Source organism: Rhinopithecus bieti, unplaced genomic scaffold (assembly GCF_001698545.2).
Source record: "Rhinopithecus bieti isolate Rb0 unplaced genomic scaffold, ASM169854v2 scaffold_3948, whole genome shotgun sequence".
Taxonomy (NCBI): Eukaryota; Metazoa; Chordata; class Mammalia; order Primates; family Cercopithecidae; genus Rhinopithecus; species Rhinopithecus bieti.
Genome location: NW_016804646.1, coordinates 352,090 through 372,401, shown reverse-complemented (window position 1 = coordinate 372,401; position 20,312 = coordinate 352,090). Strand labels below are relative to the sequence as shown.

Genomic DNA, 20,312 nt, shown 5'->3' with positions numbered 1-20,312 from the left:
AATACCTCCCTCTTCCCAGGACGGAAAGTGAGACCCTGTGAGACTCTTTCCCAGCCGCTCCTGTCCACTGACCTGCGCCTTCCATTGCTCTAGCTGAGAGGCCAACAGCATGACTTATGGTACCGGAGCTGCAGGGGCACTGCTGGGGTCACCCGGGACGATTGCTAGGGCCACTTGTGCAGCTGCCTTAGAACCAGCCAGCAATGCACACAGCACACTAAACACACACACACACACACACACACCCCATCACACATAGCACACACCATACATACCACATACAGCTCACACACACACCAACACACATACACACACCCTACACATGCTGCACACAGCATGCCCAACACACACACACCCATCACACATAGCACACACCATACATACCACATACAGCTCACACACACACCAACACACATACACACATACACACAACCCTACACATGCACACAGTATGTCCAACACACACACCCTCCACATCACACATAGCCCACACCATACATACCACATACAGCATACACACACCCCAACACACATACACACATACACACACCCTACACATGCACACAGCACGCCCAACACACACACACCCTCCACATCACACATAGCACACACCACACATACCACATACAGCTCACACACACAGCTCATATATACACACACCCTACACAGGCACACAGGATGTCAAACACACACACGCCCCATCACACAAAGCACATACCACATATAGCACACACACACCCACACACATACAAACCCCACACATACACCCTACATATGCACACATGCACACAGCACACCACACACCCCCACACATAGCATACCACACACACCAACCCCACACATGCACACAGCATGCCAAACACACCCCCCACATATACACATAGTACACACACCACACACAGCACACATCACATACACCACAAATCACGCACCTGATGTATACACACAACATACATCACACACATACCACACACCCCACATGACAATGCACACCCCACACATGCACACGTGCTCACACACCCCCCACATAAACCCCACACATGCACACGCAGTCTCACCCACACACCCCCACACCACACAAGCACACTTGCACACACACATGTACATCCCTCCCACACACTCTTGCACGCACTCACATATGCACCCCCCCACACACACACGCACCCTCGCACGTGCTCATCTCCTCTCAGTGCTCTCCACCCCTCCTTCCCTCTAGTCCTAGACAGAAGCTCCTGCCCGCCCTCCTGTGTAACGTGGCGGCTGCTCACCTCTTTGGAGAGCCGGGTGAAGAGGTCCCCTCCCCGCAGGAAGTCCAGGATCAGGTAGAGCTTTCCTTCTGTCTGAAAGGCTGTGGGGTAAAGAGACGCGCATTTTGGCAGCTTGTCGAATGTCCTATGGCTCTGGCTTCTCCCTGCTCAAGGTGCCGCTTACTCCGGGAGGCTGAGCCACTTGAGAAATGGCAGGACCCCGCATCCAGCAGAGGGGGTCTGACACTGTGAGGGCTGCCCCTCTCTCACTGTTTTAGGGGGTCTTGAGATTTTTTTCATCTTTCTTTTTTCTCCCGTTCTTCCCTTTTTCAATTGCAAAGGAATTGAAAGATACATGAGGAGAAAGATGTGCGTATTCAAGCTGTTATAGTTGCTGGCTTTTGTTGTAATGCAGTAGTGAGCAGCCTGAAGGTGGCTCTGGTTCAGAGGACGTGTCCTTTCTGCCCTGTGGAAGTGCCTTCTTCCTACAGAACTCCACTCTGGTACCAGGGAACCCCCTGCCTTCCTCTTTCTCGGCAGTTCTGGTGACGGGTCGGCCCAGTTATTTGTACATCAAGACAATGGGGCTCACGTCTGAGGTCTGGTCACTGTGAGCTGCAACTGCAGACTTTCTGTTTCAGGCCACAGGCAGGCTACACAGCTCCTGCCCACCCTCAGCAAGGACCTGCCTCTGTTGAGAGGGCGCATGAGCACGGGAGGGTCTAGAGAAGCCCGTCACTATCGCTGCTGTGACAATGGCTGCTCCGGCAGCACTGGTGAGGCACCGCGTGGTGTCTATTTTATCTACATAGGAGGTGTGGCTGGAAGGGATCCCAATATCCCTGCATACTAGAAAACGTTTTATTTTCTAAAAGTAAATGCGAAAAACATCATAAATGTGGGGGTTTTAGATACACAGCCTCTAGCTAGAAAGCCCTCTGCCAGAACTGTGTAAACAGAGTGCGCATTAAATGCTTCATCCTGGGCTTGACAGGCAGGTGGAGACGCTGGGTCACCACCGAGGTGATGTGGAGGTCTGTTTAAAGCTCTTTGTAGGACACCCAGTTCCTAAATTTCTTCAAAAAACACCCTAGCAAGTAATGTAAACGACATGTGGGATGGGACTTGACACCAGCTGCTGGGCAGCAGCGGAGAGGGCAGAGTTTTGGAAAGCCAGCCTCTGTGGCCTCCTCTGCCGGGATTTAGAAGTTTGCAACTGCACTGTCCATGGCCTAGAAGGAACAGCAGGGTATGCCCAGCTTCTGCAGGCCTCCTTCATCCTGTCCTCAGATTCACACAAATCTCACTTAACACCTCCCCGACACAACACCTTGTCCTTTGCAACCAAGAACAAACTACTAGTTTTATCGTTGTTCCCTTCTGTGCTTAGCTCATCTGGATTATTAGGTGGGGAAGTTTAATGTAATAAGCCACGAGTCTGCAGCCACCATCTCATCACATCTTTTTTTAATTTGAAGATTTCACTTACTGCTTCTCTATTGGGATAAAAAGGCAGACAGCAAATGAAGAGAAGTTGTGTGGCAAAGCAGCTATGTGGCTTTTGGTTAATTATTTAAGCCTCGAAACATGAAAATAATAAGCTACCTTGAATGGAAGTTTTGAGGGTTCAATGAGCTACTATCTTTAAACATGATATTCATTTGAAATGAAGAAGGTGTTACCATTTCTGGTTTAAAGACATTATTGGGTCATAGAGCATTGTATTCTAAAACAACACAAAGATAAGTCATAGATTCACCCCAATCTAGGTTGAGATCTTCTAAATGATCAATGGTATGGTAATAATTTAATAACGGATCCCCCATCTAATATTATGTCTTTGAGATGAAAACAGGGCTTCTTGCTCTTTCAAAGAAAATAAATACAGAAGAGACTAAGCGATCAGGATAGAAGGCACCTTCATCCCCAGGCAGGGCAGGACTCTATGGTATGCGAAAGATTTTCTTCTTTCTGATCTGTTATTTCTTTTTCACTTTTCTTTGATCTGGAGAAGGCTGCCCTCGGTCCTCTCTAAAGTGTCGTGTTGACTCTACTTACCGTAATGAAGCTTCACAATGAAGGGGTGATTCACTTCTGCCAAGATGTCTCTCTCCATCTTCGATCTCACTCGGTCCCGAACTGCAAAGTAGAAAGATAAAGGCTTGCCTGAGGCAGGAAATAAGAGTTCTGAGGAACACTGAACATGAAATATTAGATATAATTCCTGCCAACTTTTCATTAAAAAATTTCACATATACAAAACTTGAAAAAGTTGTACAATAATCCTAGATTTAACAACTGCTTACATTTTAATATATTTGCTTTCTCTCTCAAACTATATTATATATACATATATAACGCATCTCTACCTCTCCAAAAAATTAAAAATAAACTGTAGGCAGCACGACATGTTACTCTGAGGTGCATGTGCAGGTGTCTCCTAAGAATAGGGACAGTCTCTTAGCATAAGTCTAACACCTACTGTCACACATAGGAAAACCAGTGATCAGTCCATGATACATCTAACATCCGATCTATATTCAGTCCTCCCCTCCATGTCGTTTTCCCGACCTAGGTATCCAATTCAATTATATTGGTTGTTAAATGTCTTTGTTTTGCTCCTAGAAGACAATGGTCCCACACCTATTTCCCTCGCCCTGTATTTTTTCATGGACTTTTTGGGAAGTCCAGGTCGGTTTTTGTCTGTAGAATGTTCCACATTCTAGGTTCGTCTGATCGTTGCTCAATTGCTTTCTATAATGCTTGTATTTCTTGTAAACTGGAGGCGTGATAAGATTGGGGATAAACATTTTTGGTCACCAGGTGATGCCTGTACTTTAGCCTCCTCACATCAGGGGTGCCTGCTGGGCTCGCCCTCTCTGTGTGATGCTAAACGTGATGGGTGGTTGAGGTGGCAGGTCACCATCTCTCCATGGAAAAGGTCTTCATGTCCCTTTGTAAGTAACAAGCATCTGTGGGCTGATACCTGGCATGGAGTGATCTGTGGGTTCCCTAGTAATCCTTCATCCAATGGTGTTAGCATACATATGTGATCCCTGCCTGAATCATTCAGGGCTACAGAACAGCCATGTTCACACGTTTCTGATGGAACTGGAAATCAAGAGGAAGATTCCTTCTCTCCCTCTCCATGAAGATAACCACGGACCACGTACTTTCTGTTGAATTTAGTGTGTTATAACAGTTACATATTCTTCTTAGTGTTCACACTATCTCAAGTCTGGCCATCTGGGAATACAGATGTAATTAGTTTTGATGCAAAAACAAATGAACAAACAAATGAAGAGCACCACTTGAGTAAGAATAGCTTTAGTATTCCCCTGAGCAAGCTGCTATACCCAGGGCAGTATCCGGGACCTCTCACAGCCCCATGAATGACGAGAGAAAATTTCTTCAAACATTTCTATTGGGACAAATATGATAAGTGTTATATCATGGGCCAGGTATTTAAATTTATTCATATTTAGGACTTGTGATACACATACTGCTAAAGTTTTATTTAAGAAATTCTTGGCCAGGCGTGGTGCCTCACACCTGTAATCCCAGCACTTTGGGAGGCCGAAACGGGCAGATCACCAGATCAGGAGATTGAGACCATCCTGGTTAACATGGTGAAACCCCGTCTCTACTAAAAATACAAAAAAATTAGCTGGGCATGGTGGCGGGCGCCTGTAGTCCCAGCTGCTCGGGAGGCTGAGGCAGGAGAATGGCGTGAACCCAGGAGGCAGAGCTTGCAGTGAGCTGAGATCGCATCACTGCACTCCAGCCTAGGGGACAGAGCAAGACTCCGTCTCAAAAAAAAGAGAGAAATTCTTCACCAAGAATGCTACAATAATAATAAGAAAATAGAAAATAACAAACTGGGAGAATGTGGAGAACTTGAAACCATCGTGCATTGCTGATGACGATGTAAAATGGCGCAGTCACTGTGGAAAATAGCATGGTAGTTCCTCACAAAGAAGCAGAATTACCATGTGACCCAGCAATTATGCTCAGAGGATACACATCCAAAAAAACTGAAAGCATGGATTTGAACAGGTTCATCCACCCATGTTCATGGCAGCATTATTTACAACAGACAAAGGAGGAAGCAACCCAAGTGTCCATCAACAGATGAACAAAATGTGATGGTGCAGTAAACACATACACACACACACACACAGACACACACACACAGACACACAGCACACACACACACAGACACACACAACAGACACACAGGGGACACACACACAGACACACACACACACAGAACCAACACAGAACACAGACACACACACAACACACCAGACACACACGCAAGACATCACACAGACACGATACCACACGCAGACCACCACACACAGACACACACAGACACACAGCACACCCACCACAGCACACCACCACAGACACAGACACACACAGACACAACACGCACGCACCACACAAGCACAACAGACACACACAGGACACACCACACGACACACACAGAACACGACACACCACACACCACACAGCACACAGAACACACACACACAGACACACACACAAGACACACAGACACAGGACACACAGACACACAACAGACCACACACAGACACACACCAGACACACACACAACACAGACACACACAGGCACACACACACAGACACCAACCACAGGCCACACACACAGGACACACACACACAACACACACAAGACACAGACCCACACACAGACCACACACACCAGAACACACACACAGACACACACACACACAGACACACACACACACAGACACACACACACACGCGATAGGATATTATTCAGCTCTAAAAAAGGGTAAAATTCTAACACACAATATGAATGAAACTTCAGGACATTATACGAAGTGAAATAAGCCAGACACAAGAGGACAACTATTGTATGATCCCACTATAAGAGCTACCCAGAATAGCCAGATTCAGAGAGACAGAAAGCTGAATCGTGGTGAACAGGAGCTGGAAGAGGGAGAATGGGAAGTCACTGTTTCCATTTGGGATGATAAAAAGGTTTTGGGTGTAATATTGGTGAGGACAACATTGTGAATGTATTCATGTCACTGAACTGTTCACTTACAAGTGGTTAAAGTGATCCATATTATGTTATATAGGTCTTACCACAGTTAAAAAGAGAAAGTCCTTCCTCATTCCGGGGTCCCTGAGTTTCACTGTCTCAACTCCTGGTTTTAATGCTCACACCTAGGATTCAGGCTCTCTGAAGTCCGCCTATGTCTTTGGTGTTGGGACAGTTTTGCTTTCCCGTTTGGTCTGTAATAGTGTCTCCGGGGTCCCGGGTGGTGACCGTGGTGTCTGGCCCTGCACTCCAGCTCACTGTCAGCATCACTGTGTCCTACTCTTGGCTTGTTTCCTCATATGCTAACTGGATGAGACAGCTCCCACCTCCTGGGGCTGCCTGAGAAACCTGTAAGGTGATGTGTGTGCCACAACAACACGGGGCCAGCCCACACTGTGCTGCCTCGGGTGTCACTGCGGTGACACCTGTATTATATGCCCAGATCCTCGTCTGTTTTCTTTTTCTTTTTTTCTGATCTCTCCTTGCTGTTCCACTGCTCTGCCCATCCCTCTTCTAACCCCAGACCCTTGTCATCACAGTGGTCCTGTGACATTCCTTAGAGCAGGGGTGTCGAATCTTTTGACTTCCCTGGGCCACACCAGAAGAACTGCCTTGAGCCACACATAAAATACACTAACACTAGCGATAGCTGATGAGCTTTAAAACATCATCAAAAATCTCATAATCTTTTAAGAAAGTTTACAGATTTGTGTTGGGCTGCATTAAAAGCTATCCTGGGCCCCACGTAGCCCACAAGCTGTGGGTTGGACAAGCTTGCCTTAGAGTATAGACGGGCATCGAGTAGGCACACAGCAGGTGGTGCTGTGGGCAGAGCTGGGGGATATAGCGTCTCCCCTGAACCTCAGTACCTCCTTCCCCAGTGGTCCTTGCAGTTCCTAATCCCTTGAGACCAAAACACCAAGGTGGAGGGTGCGAGAATGACTTCTTATCACTTATGCCCAAGGGGACACGGGAGGTCCTCCTTCCGCCTCAACTAACGGAATCAGGATTTTACTGCTTAAAAGACCTTGGGGAGCATGCAATTCAACCCCATGTTCTTACAGAAGAGGAAACAGGCTCACTGCAGTAAAAAGCATTGCTCAAAGTTACGATAGCTCCTGGTGGCTTGGAGGAAGCAGACCCCTGCCTGCCCCCCTCCACTGGGTGAAGGCCTGGTGTAGGTCCCAGCCAGCGTGTGTGCACTGTCCTCGCTGGACACAGGCAGCATGGACTGCGGCACAGAAGACAAACTGCTGGGGAGGCAAAGGGGGAAGCAAACAACCTGGGCTGAAGGAGATTTAATGAGAGGGGCCATGAATGGAAACCACTACCCCAGTTGTTAAAGCAGAGGACTGTGTTCAGAAGCCAGGATAGCGCAGAACACTTTCATAGAATACAATTTTGTACCCCTGGCTGTGATTTTCTCTCTAGAGTAATGACCCGGGAGTTTAGAGATTCTTTTCTTCCTCTCTGATTGTAGTCATTGTGTGCAAACCTTTTTGGAAGGCTCTCCTACTGAATTTAGTCTTGCACCCGCTCCTGTTTATCATTTGTGAGTTCATGTCTTAGTGATCTGGATTCCGCGTGCTGGTCGGGGTAGTTTTCTTCTCTGTAGGTGAACTGGAAAATAGGCCATAGGATCACGGATTTGGGGGAGATGTGGGAGCAAAGGTAGGCTCAGTCTTCCTAGCCCTTTTGCAAATCAGACAGCTGAATGGTGAGGTCACAATTCTTGCCGCTTGGCCTCAAATTCCTTCCTCCCCCACCTCTTCTCCTGGGCCCACTCCTTTCCCATCACTGCTTCTCAGTCTCCTTTGTGCTGGGCATTTGGAATGTGAAGAGGCAGGCTCTCCCCTCCAGGAAGTGAGAGCCCAGTGGGGAGACACCCTGTGGCGATGGCAGCAAGGGGCCACCAGAGGGTGACCAGCCCCACCCCTTGTGTGCTGGGGGAGCTGTGCATGCTGGGGGAACTGGAAACAGCCCGGGAGGTTTTCACAGAGGAGGAGCTAAGCCTTACAGGGGACCCGGGAGCCTCCAGGTGCCCGGGCAGGAGGATACAGGCCAAGGGATGGCCCTGAAGGGTGGCAGCTGGGGTACTCTCAGGGATGCGGGTGGGATGGCGCACAGAGCTGCAGCGCCACACTGATGAGGCCTGCGGGCAGGGACATGGGAGCCTGCAGAGCCAAGAGACCATGGAGAGGACTCTCACATAGCACATGTTTAGGGCCTCTAGATTTAAGAGGTCATGTGGAGGATGCAACAGCAACATGGCCGGAATGGACAATGTGGCTAGAATGGGGCAAAGGGATCCTGCTATCCAGTCCTGCAGAGGGACAGGTCTGGCCTGGAGGAGGGAGAACTGACACCTCATGACCTTTCAGCTGCTGGGAATAAAAAGGAGGGAGCTGCATCGTCCTAGCCCTCTGCATGGGTGACTGGTGGAGAAATTAGCCAGGAGAGAAGTCAGGTGGTGAGCAGGGAGAGAACAGGCCACCTGCACTCTTGGCCTGTCGAGTGCTGAGGACATGCAGGGCTCAGGAAAAGACTTGGTTTGGAGCTTTGCTGGAAATACAGATGCAAACACCCGCCCCAAGGCAGCAGCCCAGGGTGCCCGAGGACCACCGGAGGATATGTAGGATGAGAGGAGGACCATGGTGAGGACCTCGGTGAGGGTATTGTTGTTCTGAAGGAGGAGGGAGAGAGGATGCACCATGATGTGGTCCGCAATGGGAAGACCCGGAGGAGACAGAGAGAGAAATCAGGAAATGTGAAAGAAGTGTTTGGTGGCAGCAGATGCTCAAGACAGTGCACCAGGTGGGGACGGCAGGAGGCCGCTGGTGGCGTCGTGTGACTCACGGCCGATTCATCGGGGATGAAGCGATGAGGACATTGCTCATCCCAGGGGAGAGGCCCGCAGCTGGGTCTGTGTAACCCCTTGATGTGACTTTTAGAAGCTTTGATATACTTTTTTATTAAAACATTTTATCCATTCATTCTTGAAAAAATAGTTCCTGATGTAGATAAAAATAAGAGAGCTTGTTTTATTAAACACGACTGCAGTTATGCACCGGAGAGGACACTCTGAAGGGCAAAACCTCATGCTAGCATCGGCATGACGTCATTAGGATGCTCTCAACAGACTCTGGAGATTGCCGGATGGAGCTCTTGTATCTACTAGCCTGGCTCTGCAGCAGAGGAGAATGAATGGAGGGAGGAAAAGCAAAACGATTCACAAGGAAGATGTTACAAAGAATGTCTCTGTGAAAGGAAAATAAATCCTGGGGCCCCCACATCACTAAGCTAAAGGGAAAACTCAAGCTGGGAGCTGACATGCTGGTGATGGCCTTGACACCATGATCCACCCAGGGTGGAAAACCGCTTGAGGCATTCTTAAACCACAAACAACAGCATGAGCGATCCGTGCCTTAAGGACATGTTCATGCTGCCAGTAACTAGCCAGAGCCATCCCTTTATTTTGGCCCATCCCTTTGTTTCCCATAAGGAATACTTTTAGTAAATCTTATGACTGGCTTGCTGTCAACAAATATGTGGGTAAATCTCTGTTCAAGGCTCTCAGCTCTGAAGGCTGTGAGACCCCTGACTTCCCACTCCACCCGCTATATTTCTGTGTGTGTGTCATTAATTCCTTTAGCGCCACTGCGTTAGGGTCTCCACAACCGGCACCTGAGCAACACAGTAAAACGCTGTCTCTACTAAAAATATAAAAAATTAGCTAGGAGTGGTGGCGTGCAACTGCAGCCCTAGCTCTTGGGAAGCTGAGGTGGGAGAATCTCTTGAGCCTGGCAAGTTGAGGTAGGGTGATGGGAGTAAAACACTGCCTCAAAAAAAAAAAAAAAAAGCAAAAACAAACTACAATAAAGGTGAACACTTATCTGGTATCTGGATGGAGAATCTTTTTTGTTTTTTAAATATAAGCAATGGAAGAAATAACACAGGAGAGATAGACAGATTGAGTTACAAAATTTTTACAAATTGGCCATCCAAAAAGATTATAAAATTAAAAGGCAAACAAAAAAATATGGTTATCTTAAACAAGCAGAAAAAAAGGTCAAAAGCCAAAATAAATACAATACCCAAATACTATCATTATGCTTATAATAATAAAGAAATGGAGAATTCAGCCCTGACAGTGAACAGAACATATTCCAGATTAAACACATCAGTGCAGGGAAGACGTTTTTATAAGAATGTTCTGTATGGTTGACACCCCAGGCACAATGTGGCCTAACACAAATATATGTTGGGTTTAGGGTGGCAGAAAACAGGAAAAGGATGTGTTCCCTCCAGGGCAGGGCTGTATTACTGCTGACGACACTGTGTAACTGACCAATGCCTAGTTTCTGTATATGAATGCAAGGACCAACTAAACAAGATGTCAAGGGACAAGGACAGTCATCACACCAAGCAACACCCTCAGCATATGAAATACAATGACTGGAAATGGCTCTTCAAGAGGGACTGGGGGAGATGCTCAGGTCTGTGCAGATTCTAGCTTTGCTGGGCAGAGCTGCAATCCACTGACCTCACCATTGCCCACCCTAGGAGGTGTTGGTGATTCATGGCCCATATCCAGGGATGGAATGAAAGGGCTAGAACCATGGATCTGCCAACTGACAGCTATGGAGTGATTCTTCCACTAAGAAACAGTGAAAGCAAATGTTTCATTTTCTGATGCTGAGTACGTTCAAGCCACCTCTTTGACAGCCAGGGAGTCCGAGGAGCTTTCATTTCTAAGATCTAGATACATAAAAAAGAAAACCAAGTGAAGAGGTTTCTTCAGAAATGTCAGCAGCGATTTCCTGTTGGGCAGTTCTAGACTAGCGGAGACTCCGGAGCCAGAGCCCCTTTGTGATGTCTATTCTCTGGCACTTAACAGGTTAGTCTGGAGTTGACTAGGGCTTGCTACTATAGATGTGAAAAGAATAAATGTTCTAGGCTATCTTGAGATTCGCTAATAAATAGTAGGCACTGGGGATAAGTTAAAATTTCATTGTCCTTCAAGTCAGCCCTCTACTTGTGGCCAACCTGCTGCATTTCAGGTTTGGGTGATGTGGTTTCCGTGGTTTACTTTACGCTGTTCAGCAACCTGTGCCTACTGGTACCAGCTCTAACTGCCATGTGCTCTTCACCTGTCACGGCCCCAAGACAATCCTTGGGACTGAGATGGTTGTGGAGCCACCAACAGGTTCACCCCACTGTGAAGGGCATGGTTTCCTTCCCAGGAAAACATGGGAGGAAGCACTTTGTGAGATTATCCTGGCAGGCACGGGATATATGATACACAACTAGAGCTACTTTCTGGAACCCCTCTTCAAGGTGCCTCTTTTCAGGCAGCAATGCCTGCGTTTTTGTTTCTAATTTTTAAATGATCTCCACCAATAGACATTATATGCATGTCACGTTATATAGCATATTGTGGTGGTCAGTTTTAGTGTCAACTTGACTGGGCTAAGAGATGCCCAGAGACCGGGTGATACATGATTCCTGGGTGTGTCTGTGAGGGCGCTTCTGGAAGATATCAGCATTTGAATTGGTGGACTGAGTAAAGATCACCCTCCCCTATATGGGCAGGCACCATCCAGTCTACTGAGGGCCTGAATAGAACAAAAAAGCAGTGGGAGAGGAATCTGCTCCCTGTTGAACTGGGACATTCATGTTTTCCAGCCCTTGGATATCAATGCCTGGTTCTTGGGCTGAGACTTAAACCATTGTTCTCCTCTCCCCCCACCAAGTTCTCAGGACTTCAAATTCAGACTGGAACTTACTGGAACTTACACCACCAGCTCTCCAGGTTCTCAGGACTTCGAATTCAGACTGGAACTTATACCAGCTCGCCTGGTTCTCAGGACTTCGAATTCAGACTGGAACTTACATCACCAGCTCTCCTGGTTCTCAGGCCTTTGGATTTGAACTGAATGACACCCCAGCCTTCCTGGTTCTCTAGCTTGCAGACAGAAGCTCCTGGGGCTTTTAGGCCTTCATACCCATGTGAGCTGATTCCTGCAATAAATCTTCCACTAAGAAATGTATATCCATCCTGTTGGTTCTGTTACTCTGGAAAATCCTGAATAATACAGAATTTGGTACCCAGAAATAGGATGCTGCTATAATAAAACCTAAGAATGTGGAAGCAGCTTTGGAACTGGGTAATGGGTAGAGGCTGGAAGAGTTCTGAGATGCAGCTAGAAAAGGCCTATGTTGCCATGAACAGACCTTTCAATGCGATTCTGGTGAGGACTCAGAAAGAAAAGGAGAGCTGTAGAGAAGGCTTACATCTTCTTAGGGAATAACTAAGGAATCCTGAATGTTGATAGGAAGTCAGTATGGACCAGCCATCTCCACAGAAGCCAGCAGCAATTCTCCGAGGCAACAGAAACATGACCCTGCAGCCAACTCAGACAGCATTAGCGCTGCCCACCCGTGTCAGGCCAGCACAAGAGTCCCAGGGTAGAATGATTTAAAAGTAGGGGCCATCGGTGCCTGGGACTGCAAGGGCACTGCCTCACATCATGGGCTCCCCACCCTCCAGTGCTGCTGTCCCTGGCTGCCTCGGGTGCAGCTCTGCTTTGGGCAGACTCTGGTGCCCTGTGAGCCCCAGCAATTGCCCTCTGCAGGGAGCAGGTGGCAAAGGCTGGCAGTGACTGTGTGGTTCTCTCTTCCCCACCATGAGGAGTGCAGAAGCCTTGGGGGTGTGGCTGTCCCTACCTAAATTTCAAAGGCTGGGGTCCAAGCACAGAACCACTGTGGGGCCATCCAGCCATACTGGATGGGGTCACCCAAAGCTGTTGGGGGGGCCACCCAAAGCCATGGGGCCGGGGACTTGTAGAGCTGACCTCTGCACTGCAAAGCTCTGGGGCAGGACCGCCAGCTCGGTATATCTGAAAGGCAGGACCCCTGCTCCAGTGGGTCTGGAGGGCACAGTATCTAGTCAAAGAGGATTATTCTGGAGCCTTGAGGTTCCATGTTATTTTCCCTGTTGGGTTTTAGACTCACTTGGGACCTGTTCCTCCTTTCTTCTTTCCTATTTCTCCTTTTGGAAAGGAAATGTCTGTCTTATGCTGGTCCCACCACTGGAGTTTTGATACACAGAGCTTGTGTGGTTTCATAGGCTCACAGCTGGAGGGTGATTTAAGTCAGGATGAATTGTACCTTGGATCCCACGAATACAGAGAGATCGTAGAGATACTGGCATTGGGGGTCAGAGGAAACCATATGATTTGGATGAGATGTTGGGCTTTAGACTTGAGTTGATGTGGGAATGAAGCAGAGGCTACGGAGACGGGATGAATGTGGGAAAGACATGAATTTTAGGGACTGGGGTGCAATGCTATAGACTGTGCATGTTCACCCCACTAAATTCATATGTTGAAACCTAACCCCTAGTGTGATGGTTTTAGGCGGGGCCTCTGGGAGGCAATTAGGTCAGAAGGGTGGAGCCCTCATGCATGGGATTAGTACCCTTAGAAATGAGACCCCAGAGAGCTCATTCATGCCTTCTGTCAAGGGAGGACAGAGCCAGAAGATGGCTATGAACCAGGTAGCAGCCCTCACCAGGCACAAAATCTGACATAGCCTGGATCTTGGACTTGCAACAGAACTGTGAGAAAAAATTTCTGTTGTTTAGAAGCCACCCAATCTATGATGTTCTGTGATATCAGCCTGAATGAACTAAGACACATATCGTATCATATTATAGCATACTGTTCTGTTCTATCTAGGTGATATTACAAAAGAAAATTAAGGTTAAGATAACATTAAATTAAATGCAATTCTGTCAGCCACTGTGAAGATGAGAAGTGGCTGTGCAAATGCACCTTAGGAAACCACCACCTTAGGAAACCCCCCACTTAGGGGGACATACTGGATGCCGCATTGACCGTGCAGTGCCAATAGCTCTGCAGCCACAAGCCCACGGGACCTTGGCTTCTGCGCACACCTCCGCGGGGGGCTGAGCACGTGCAGACGGCCTTGGTGATCTGAAGGCCTGGCAGTCAGAGGCTCGATGACACTTTGTGTTTGATGCAGCACAACTGGAGGGATTTTGAAGACTGAGCTGACAGACACACTCTAGCCTGAGACTTACCAGCACTAGAGAGTGTGGGCTGTGCTAAGCTCATTCTCCCCCACTGGGTAGCCATTGCCTGAGACTTCCTTTCTTTACCCACAAAAAGGCTATTGAACCTGAAATTATATCCCGAGCAGTCTTCCAGATGCAGAATAAAAGTCCTTCTTCCCACGATATCTTTAGCATTTCAAGGGTTTTAATTTCAAGTTTAAAAAAAAAGGGCTTTCATGGCCACTGTGTTGCTAAACTTTGGGGGGGGGGGGGGGCGCAAACTTTTATAGTTAATTAGTCCACAAATAAAGGAAGAGAAGAAAACTGTAAATAATAATAAGAAAAGTTAACCACACTGATGACCAGAATGGACATGACTCCCCAAGAGGTGTCTTTTTATTCTTCTACACTGAAGCATTTTTTAAAAGACTGATATGGTTACTTAGCTGACTTCCTTAATAGAGAATCTTTGTGCAGAAAAATCTTAAGCCCATTACTCTTAAGTGCTTACATTGCACAGGTATTAAAGATGACAAGTCACGAAAAAAATCTATTTCCTCCTTTTTGAATATCTATAATAGAAGAAATGCAACTCTGGTAATAAACACATAGAGGACTCCACCATACAGAGGCAGGTATATCTGTAATAAATCAGATGCCTGTTAGGTAAGGGTGATGTTTATCTGAAACGCAAGAGACAGTGAGATCGTATCTTACAAAGGGCTTGAGAAAGACAGAAGTCAAAGATGACTTAAGGAGCAGACATTTTCATTTTGTTGTCATCTTAGGCAATTAAATGGGAAATGAATCCCTGTACACCTCAAGTACAATGAGCAGGGGTGTAACTCTTGCTGGAGAAACGCAGGGAGTCTGTCATCTGGTGAGGATGGAGCTCGCCCAGGGAGGCCTGGGGACCCAGGGAGTTTATCTTGGGACAAGCACAGAATTCTGACCTTCACCACCTCCAAACAATATGCTTTTGAGTAGCTTTGCTGCTTTGTGCCTTACTTTCATCATTCGTAAATAAAGATGATGATTTATAAAAATAGAATAACAATACCAGTCCTCCCCTCTTAAGAGAGGGCAAAATCGTGCTTAGAATTTTCCTTACTTTTTTCTCCCCTGGGAATCTGAAATCATCCAAATGGAAATCAAATGACATAAATGAATTAGCATATTATGGAAATACAATCTGTTCAAGCTACCAGATTGATTGGAGCTGAGTTTCTGAGTGACTCAGTGCCTTCTAACGAAGCATCTCAGCATGGAAAACAAATAAAGAGGTGCTGAAAATAACATTCTGGGGTTTGGAGCCAGGCAGGCTAACTCTGAGGAGGTTCTATTTCAAGATGCTGTCATTGATACCTGTCTATGCGGGTCACTACATACATCTCTGCATTCCCAGTGCCTCTGCAGTGATCCCGTCTTACAGGGCATGCTCCACTGCTTGCAGGAAGGACAGAGGGGGCTTTGACATGTCGCTGAGCTCGGACTGTGCTGCCTGGGCCCATTCCAGCATCTCCTGGCTGCCGTGGGTGCCACAAGAGTGACCCACCACACAGTCCCCAAAAACACACGACACCAGCATAACCATCAGTGACTTGCCTTGCTTAAGAGAGATCCTGCTGGAATGATTTCATTTTCTCCTTTACAAACAACTGAACACAGCTTCTTTCTTTCCAGGAAGGGAACACATATCTCCTCTAGGCTGAGAAAGTTGACTTGCAGGGAAAAATGCTTGAAAACTAGTTAGGCATGAAAACCCAGGTACAGTCCTATCAGAAAGGTCATCATTACCGAGAAATATTTCACGCGAGCAGCTCATTCCACACTGCAGAGAGCGCCCACCAAGACGAGGGAATTCCGCACAGCGAGTCCTCTGGCAGAAGGGTGCGTCTGTGTTCTCCAGGCAGGCACCGGCCACCTCTAGTCATGAACGTGATCACAGGCCTTTCATATTGTAACTGGAGGCATTACAGCTGAACCAAGACATCACTCTTTCTAACCAGGTGGCATCTAACTTCCTCCCCACATCCCTACTCAGCAGATCTAAACAAAACCTCAACCAGGAAAGTCCTAACACAGGTCCAAAGCCAAGCAGTCCTCGTGGAGAAAAGGGCCGAAGGTGAACACAGCTTACACTTCCCGAGACTCTGCTTGAGCCGGCAGCACTCCGCACACTCTAATGAGGGGGAGCCTCACATGGGCAATGATGTGGGCCAGGTAGTATCTATTAATACATCCTATCCCACTTTCAGCAGGGGGACACTGAGGCCAGGAGAGGCGCCCCAAGATGGCACAGCTCGCGGGGTTAGAGCTGGACTCGGCTCCAGGGTCTGGACTTGGTGTTCCTGGCCCCTGTATCAGGGATTCTCCATGTTGGTAGCATTCTGGCAACATCAGTGGAGGCAGCTTTCATGAATTCTCATGCTCAGACCAACTAACTGACAGTCCCCCAGAGGGAGATTTATAAAATAAATCTTGTGAAAGTCCCCCAGGCCATTCCAGCTTGCAGCTGACGATAACTACTGCTCCATACAATACAGCCCGTCTCTTAAGATGTGTGACCATCCCTGTTTGATGAAGATGAGGCTTGGTTCATTCTTGGTTTCACGGTTGGGAATACATTTCTTTGCAATACATTCCTTTAAATCAAGTTCCCTTACAATACGAAGTGGGGATATTACCCTTTGGAATTCATTTTATGTGGAATGCATTATACAGAATTTTTACCTGTAATAACCCCATGGTGAGTCACGAATGGGGAAGCTTTGTCAAGTTAAAGGTGTCGAGCACATTGAAGGCGTCGAGCACATTGAAGGCGTCCTTAAGTACTGGGGCGACAGGCAGCACCACTGGGTCGACAGGCAGCACCACTGGGTCACAGGGAGAGGAGCAAGGTTGCGAGCGCACCCCAGCAGCGTGGCCCCCTCAGCAGCTGAGCAGAGGACTTCCCTCAGAAATGACCCGCCACCTCTGTAAAGGAAGGAGGCGTGTGTCCAACGCTCCAAACTTGTTTGAAAATCAAATGGAGCTGTCAGAAGCCATTATCCTCTGAAGTGAGCTGGAAGGAATCCCACAGACAACCTTCACTTCCAGGCACAGGACGATCAGCCCCGGTTTGGAGAAACGAGCTGGAGTTTCAAAACGACTTCTGCAGGTCTCCCACCCCTTTCATTTTCTTTTCAAAACATTTGACTATTCACGTGCCTGGCATCTTCCCCAGACGGCCGACTGGGCTTTCACTGCTTTGCTGTCAGCACGTGGAGAGCATCCCTGCAGCTGTTACCACGCGTTCCTTCTCTCTCCTTGACGTTCCTCAGGATGATTAACGATCTCACAAACCAGGGATATTATGAGGGTGGAGAACAGGTTAGGAGATAGTTGAACAACTTGAGCTAATGGAACGCTGAGGTGTTAGAGCTGAGACAAACTTGGAGGTCCCTTTGTGTCAACTCTCTTCTTTCACAGATGAGGAAGAAACAGGAATGTAAGGTTTTGGGCCAGGAGGTTTCCTTGCCCAGGCTAGTTAGTGCCAGGCCTCCTCTCCACATAACTCTGCTGCATCACGGTTAGATCCAGGGACCTAACCTACTTTGAAGTATGCAAAGTACTATTTGCAAAGCTTTTCTATTTTTCTCTTCAGAAAATAAATTCCAATGACATTTTTGGGAAAAAAATCTATTTTTTAGTGATGGATCACTACGGAAAGCTGAAACAGTGTAAGATGTAAAACAATGATTAGTTTTAAAGCTGACTTTTAAGGAGCACAAGGAAACAGAAATGTTTCTATTCTTCTATGTTTGTTGTCACCCAGGCTGGAGTGCAGTGGCACAGTCACAGCTCACTGAAGCCTTGAACTCTTGGGCTTAAGCAATCCTCTACCTCAGCCTCCCAAGTAGCTGGGACTACAGGTGTGCGCCACCATACCCAGTTAATTTTTTGACTTTTTAAATTTTTGGTAGAGATGGGGTCTTAACATGTTGCCTAAGTCTTGAACTCCTGGGTTCAAGCAATCTTCCCACCTCTGCCCCCTAAAGCACTGGGATTACAGGTGTGACCACCACACCCAGCCACATGGCTCATTTTCATAGTATAAAAATAATTTTAGCTACTCAAGCATATTGTTCCAAAATATTTTAAAAATAACTTTATATTACAAAAAGTTAGATATATTTTATTTCTGTTGAAAACTGGCAGTAATAGAGTATAGGGAAGAAGACGACAGCTAGCCCCAATCCTGTAAGTCAGGCCTTCACTTTGGCATGTTTGCTCCTGGCACAATGTCCATCTCGTGTGTGCACACACTTCACTACTGCTCATCACTCTTACATTTAACAATACCATGATCATTCTGTACACACAGTTTTATATCAAGTCTATTTCATGTAACTGTGGATAATGAGCCGTTTCTCAAGGACACCGTGCATTGGATTATAAACAGCCGTGAACACTTGCATCAAGGAGAGTGAAGTCATTGAGATGGAGAGTTCTGCACTTGAGCTAAGAGGTCAAGGTCAGCCCTGATGGAGTCCAGGCTTAGCGATGACTTAAACAGAGAGCAGCTTCCCACTCCTCCATTCCACTGCATTCCTACAGAGCAGGGTGAGCAGGCACAGATTCCAGCCACACTCCCACTCTGCCTCCCTTTCCTTCAGTGGCGGGAGAGGGGGAGACCAACTTTGAAGGGAAAGAAGGAACCATTACGCTTGAAGGAGAAAAGAAGCTCTTCTGGGTCACTCCTGGTGCCCTGGAGAGGTGAACATGGAACCGGCTGATGGACAGTAGGACAGTGTGTGGCCAAGGACAGGCTGGAGAGCTTCCCACGTCCACCTGTCTTTGTCTTAAACCACAGAAAGATGCCTCATCTGTGTTTGAGAGCAAATCTCAATGCCTCGAAGATGAAAGAGTGGGTTTTAGGAAAGGACTATATTATCCAGCAGCTGTTCATTTTAAGAATAACAGCTTTTTGGAGATACAATTCACATTCCATAAGATTTGCCCATTTAAAGTGTACAATTCAATGATTTTTAGGATATTCACAGAGTTGTGCAACCATCCCTACAGTGGGTTTTAAAGCATTTTAATCACCCCAAAGGCAGCTCCAGACCTGTCTGCACTCAGTTTCCACCTCTCTCACCCCCCAGCCTAGGAAGCCACTCATCGACTGTCTGTTTCTAGGGTCTGCCTCTTCTGGACTGTCACATGAGTGGAATCTTAACTTGTGCAGGTTGGTGTCTGGCTGTTCTCGCTGAGCGCACTCTTCCCAGGCTTCACTCGTGTTGGCGCGTGCACCAGTACTTTATTTCTTTCTATTGTCCAATATAATTCCGTTGAATAGACAGACACTTTATTTTTCCATTTCCCAGATAGTGGACATTTGAGCTCTTTCTCTTTTTTGGCTACTGTGAATTGGCTGGTGCTGCCATGAACATTCCTGTGCTAGTTTCTGTGTAGACAGCTGTGTTCATTTCTCTTGGTGAACGACCTAGGAGTGGACCAGTGAGGTCGCATGGTAATCTCTGGTCAACCTTTCGAGAAACTGCAAGAACAGTTCACTGTGTCGGCATTCAGATGATCCTGCACTAACAAATGTCTAATTTAACTTCCTATTTTGAAGAGGTAACTGTAACTGAAGAGATTATTTTATTAAAAGTTAGGGTTACAAGGTCAAAACCTGCTTTGTTTTCTGTATATTTTCTCATCAACACAGAACAATTATTGAATGTTTTTTGAGAATCTTGAAATATTTGATAATGTTCAAATGACAAACAGTTTTAGAAATATTGCTATACCTAAAATAAAAAAAAGTTCACTCTATGAACTCCCATTCACAATTGCTTCAAAGAGAATAAAATGCCTAGGAATCCAACTTACAAGGGATATGAAGGAC

At 47.0% G+C, this 20,312-nt stretch overlaps 1 protein-coding gene across 3 annotated transcripts in view; it reads right to left on the bottom strand.

Moving 5' to 3' along the window:
• Positions 1–20,312, bottom strand: part of RPS6KA2 (ribosomal protein S6 kinase A2) — a 251,825-nt gene that overhangs the window by 94,312 nt on the left and 137,201 nt on the right. For all 3 annotated transcript variants that reach the window (XM_017869541.1, XM_017869540.1, XM_017869539.1), the window contains exons 4-5: positions 3,306–3,386; positions 1,269–1,348 (exon numbers count right to left, since the gene is read on the bottom strand). In XM_017869541.1, the coding sequence (XP_017725030.1) occupies positions 1,269–1,348; positions 3,306–3,386 (161 nt within the window). The remainder of the gene's footprint in view (positions 1–1,268; positions 1,349–3,305; positions 3,387–20,312) is intronic.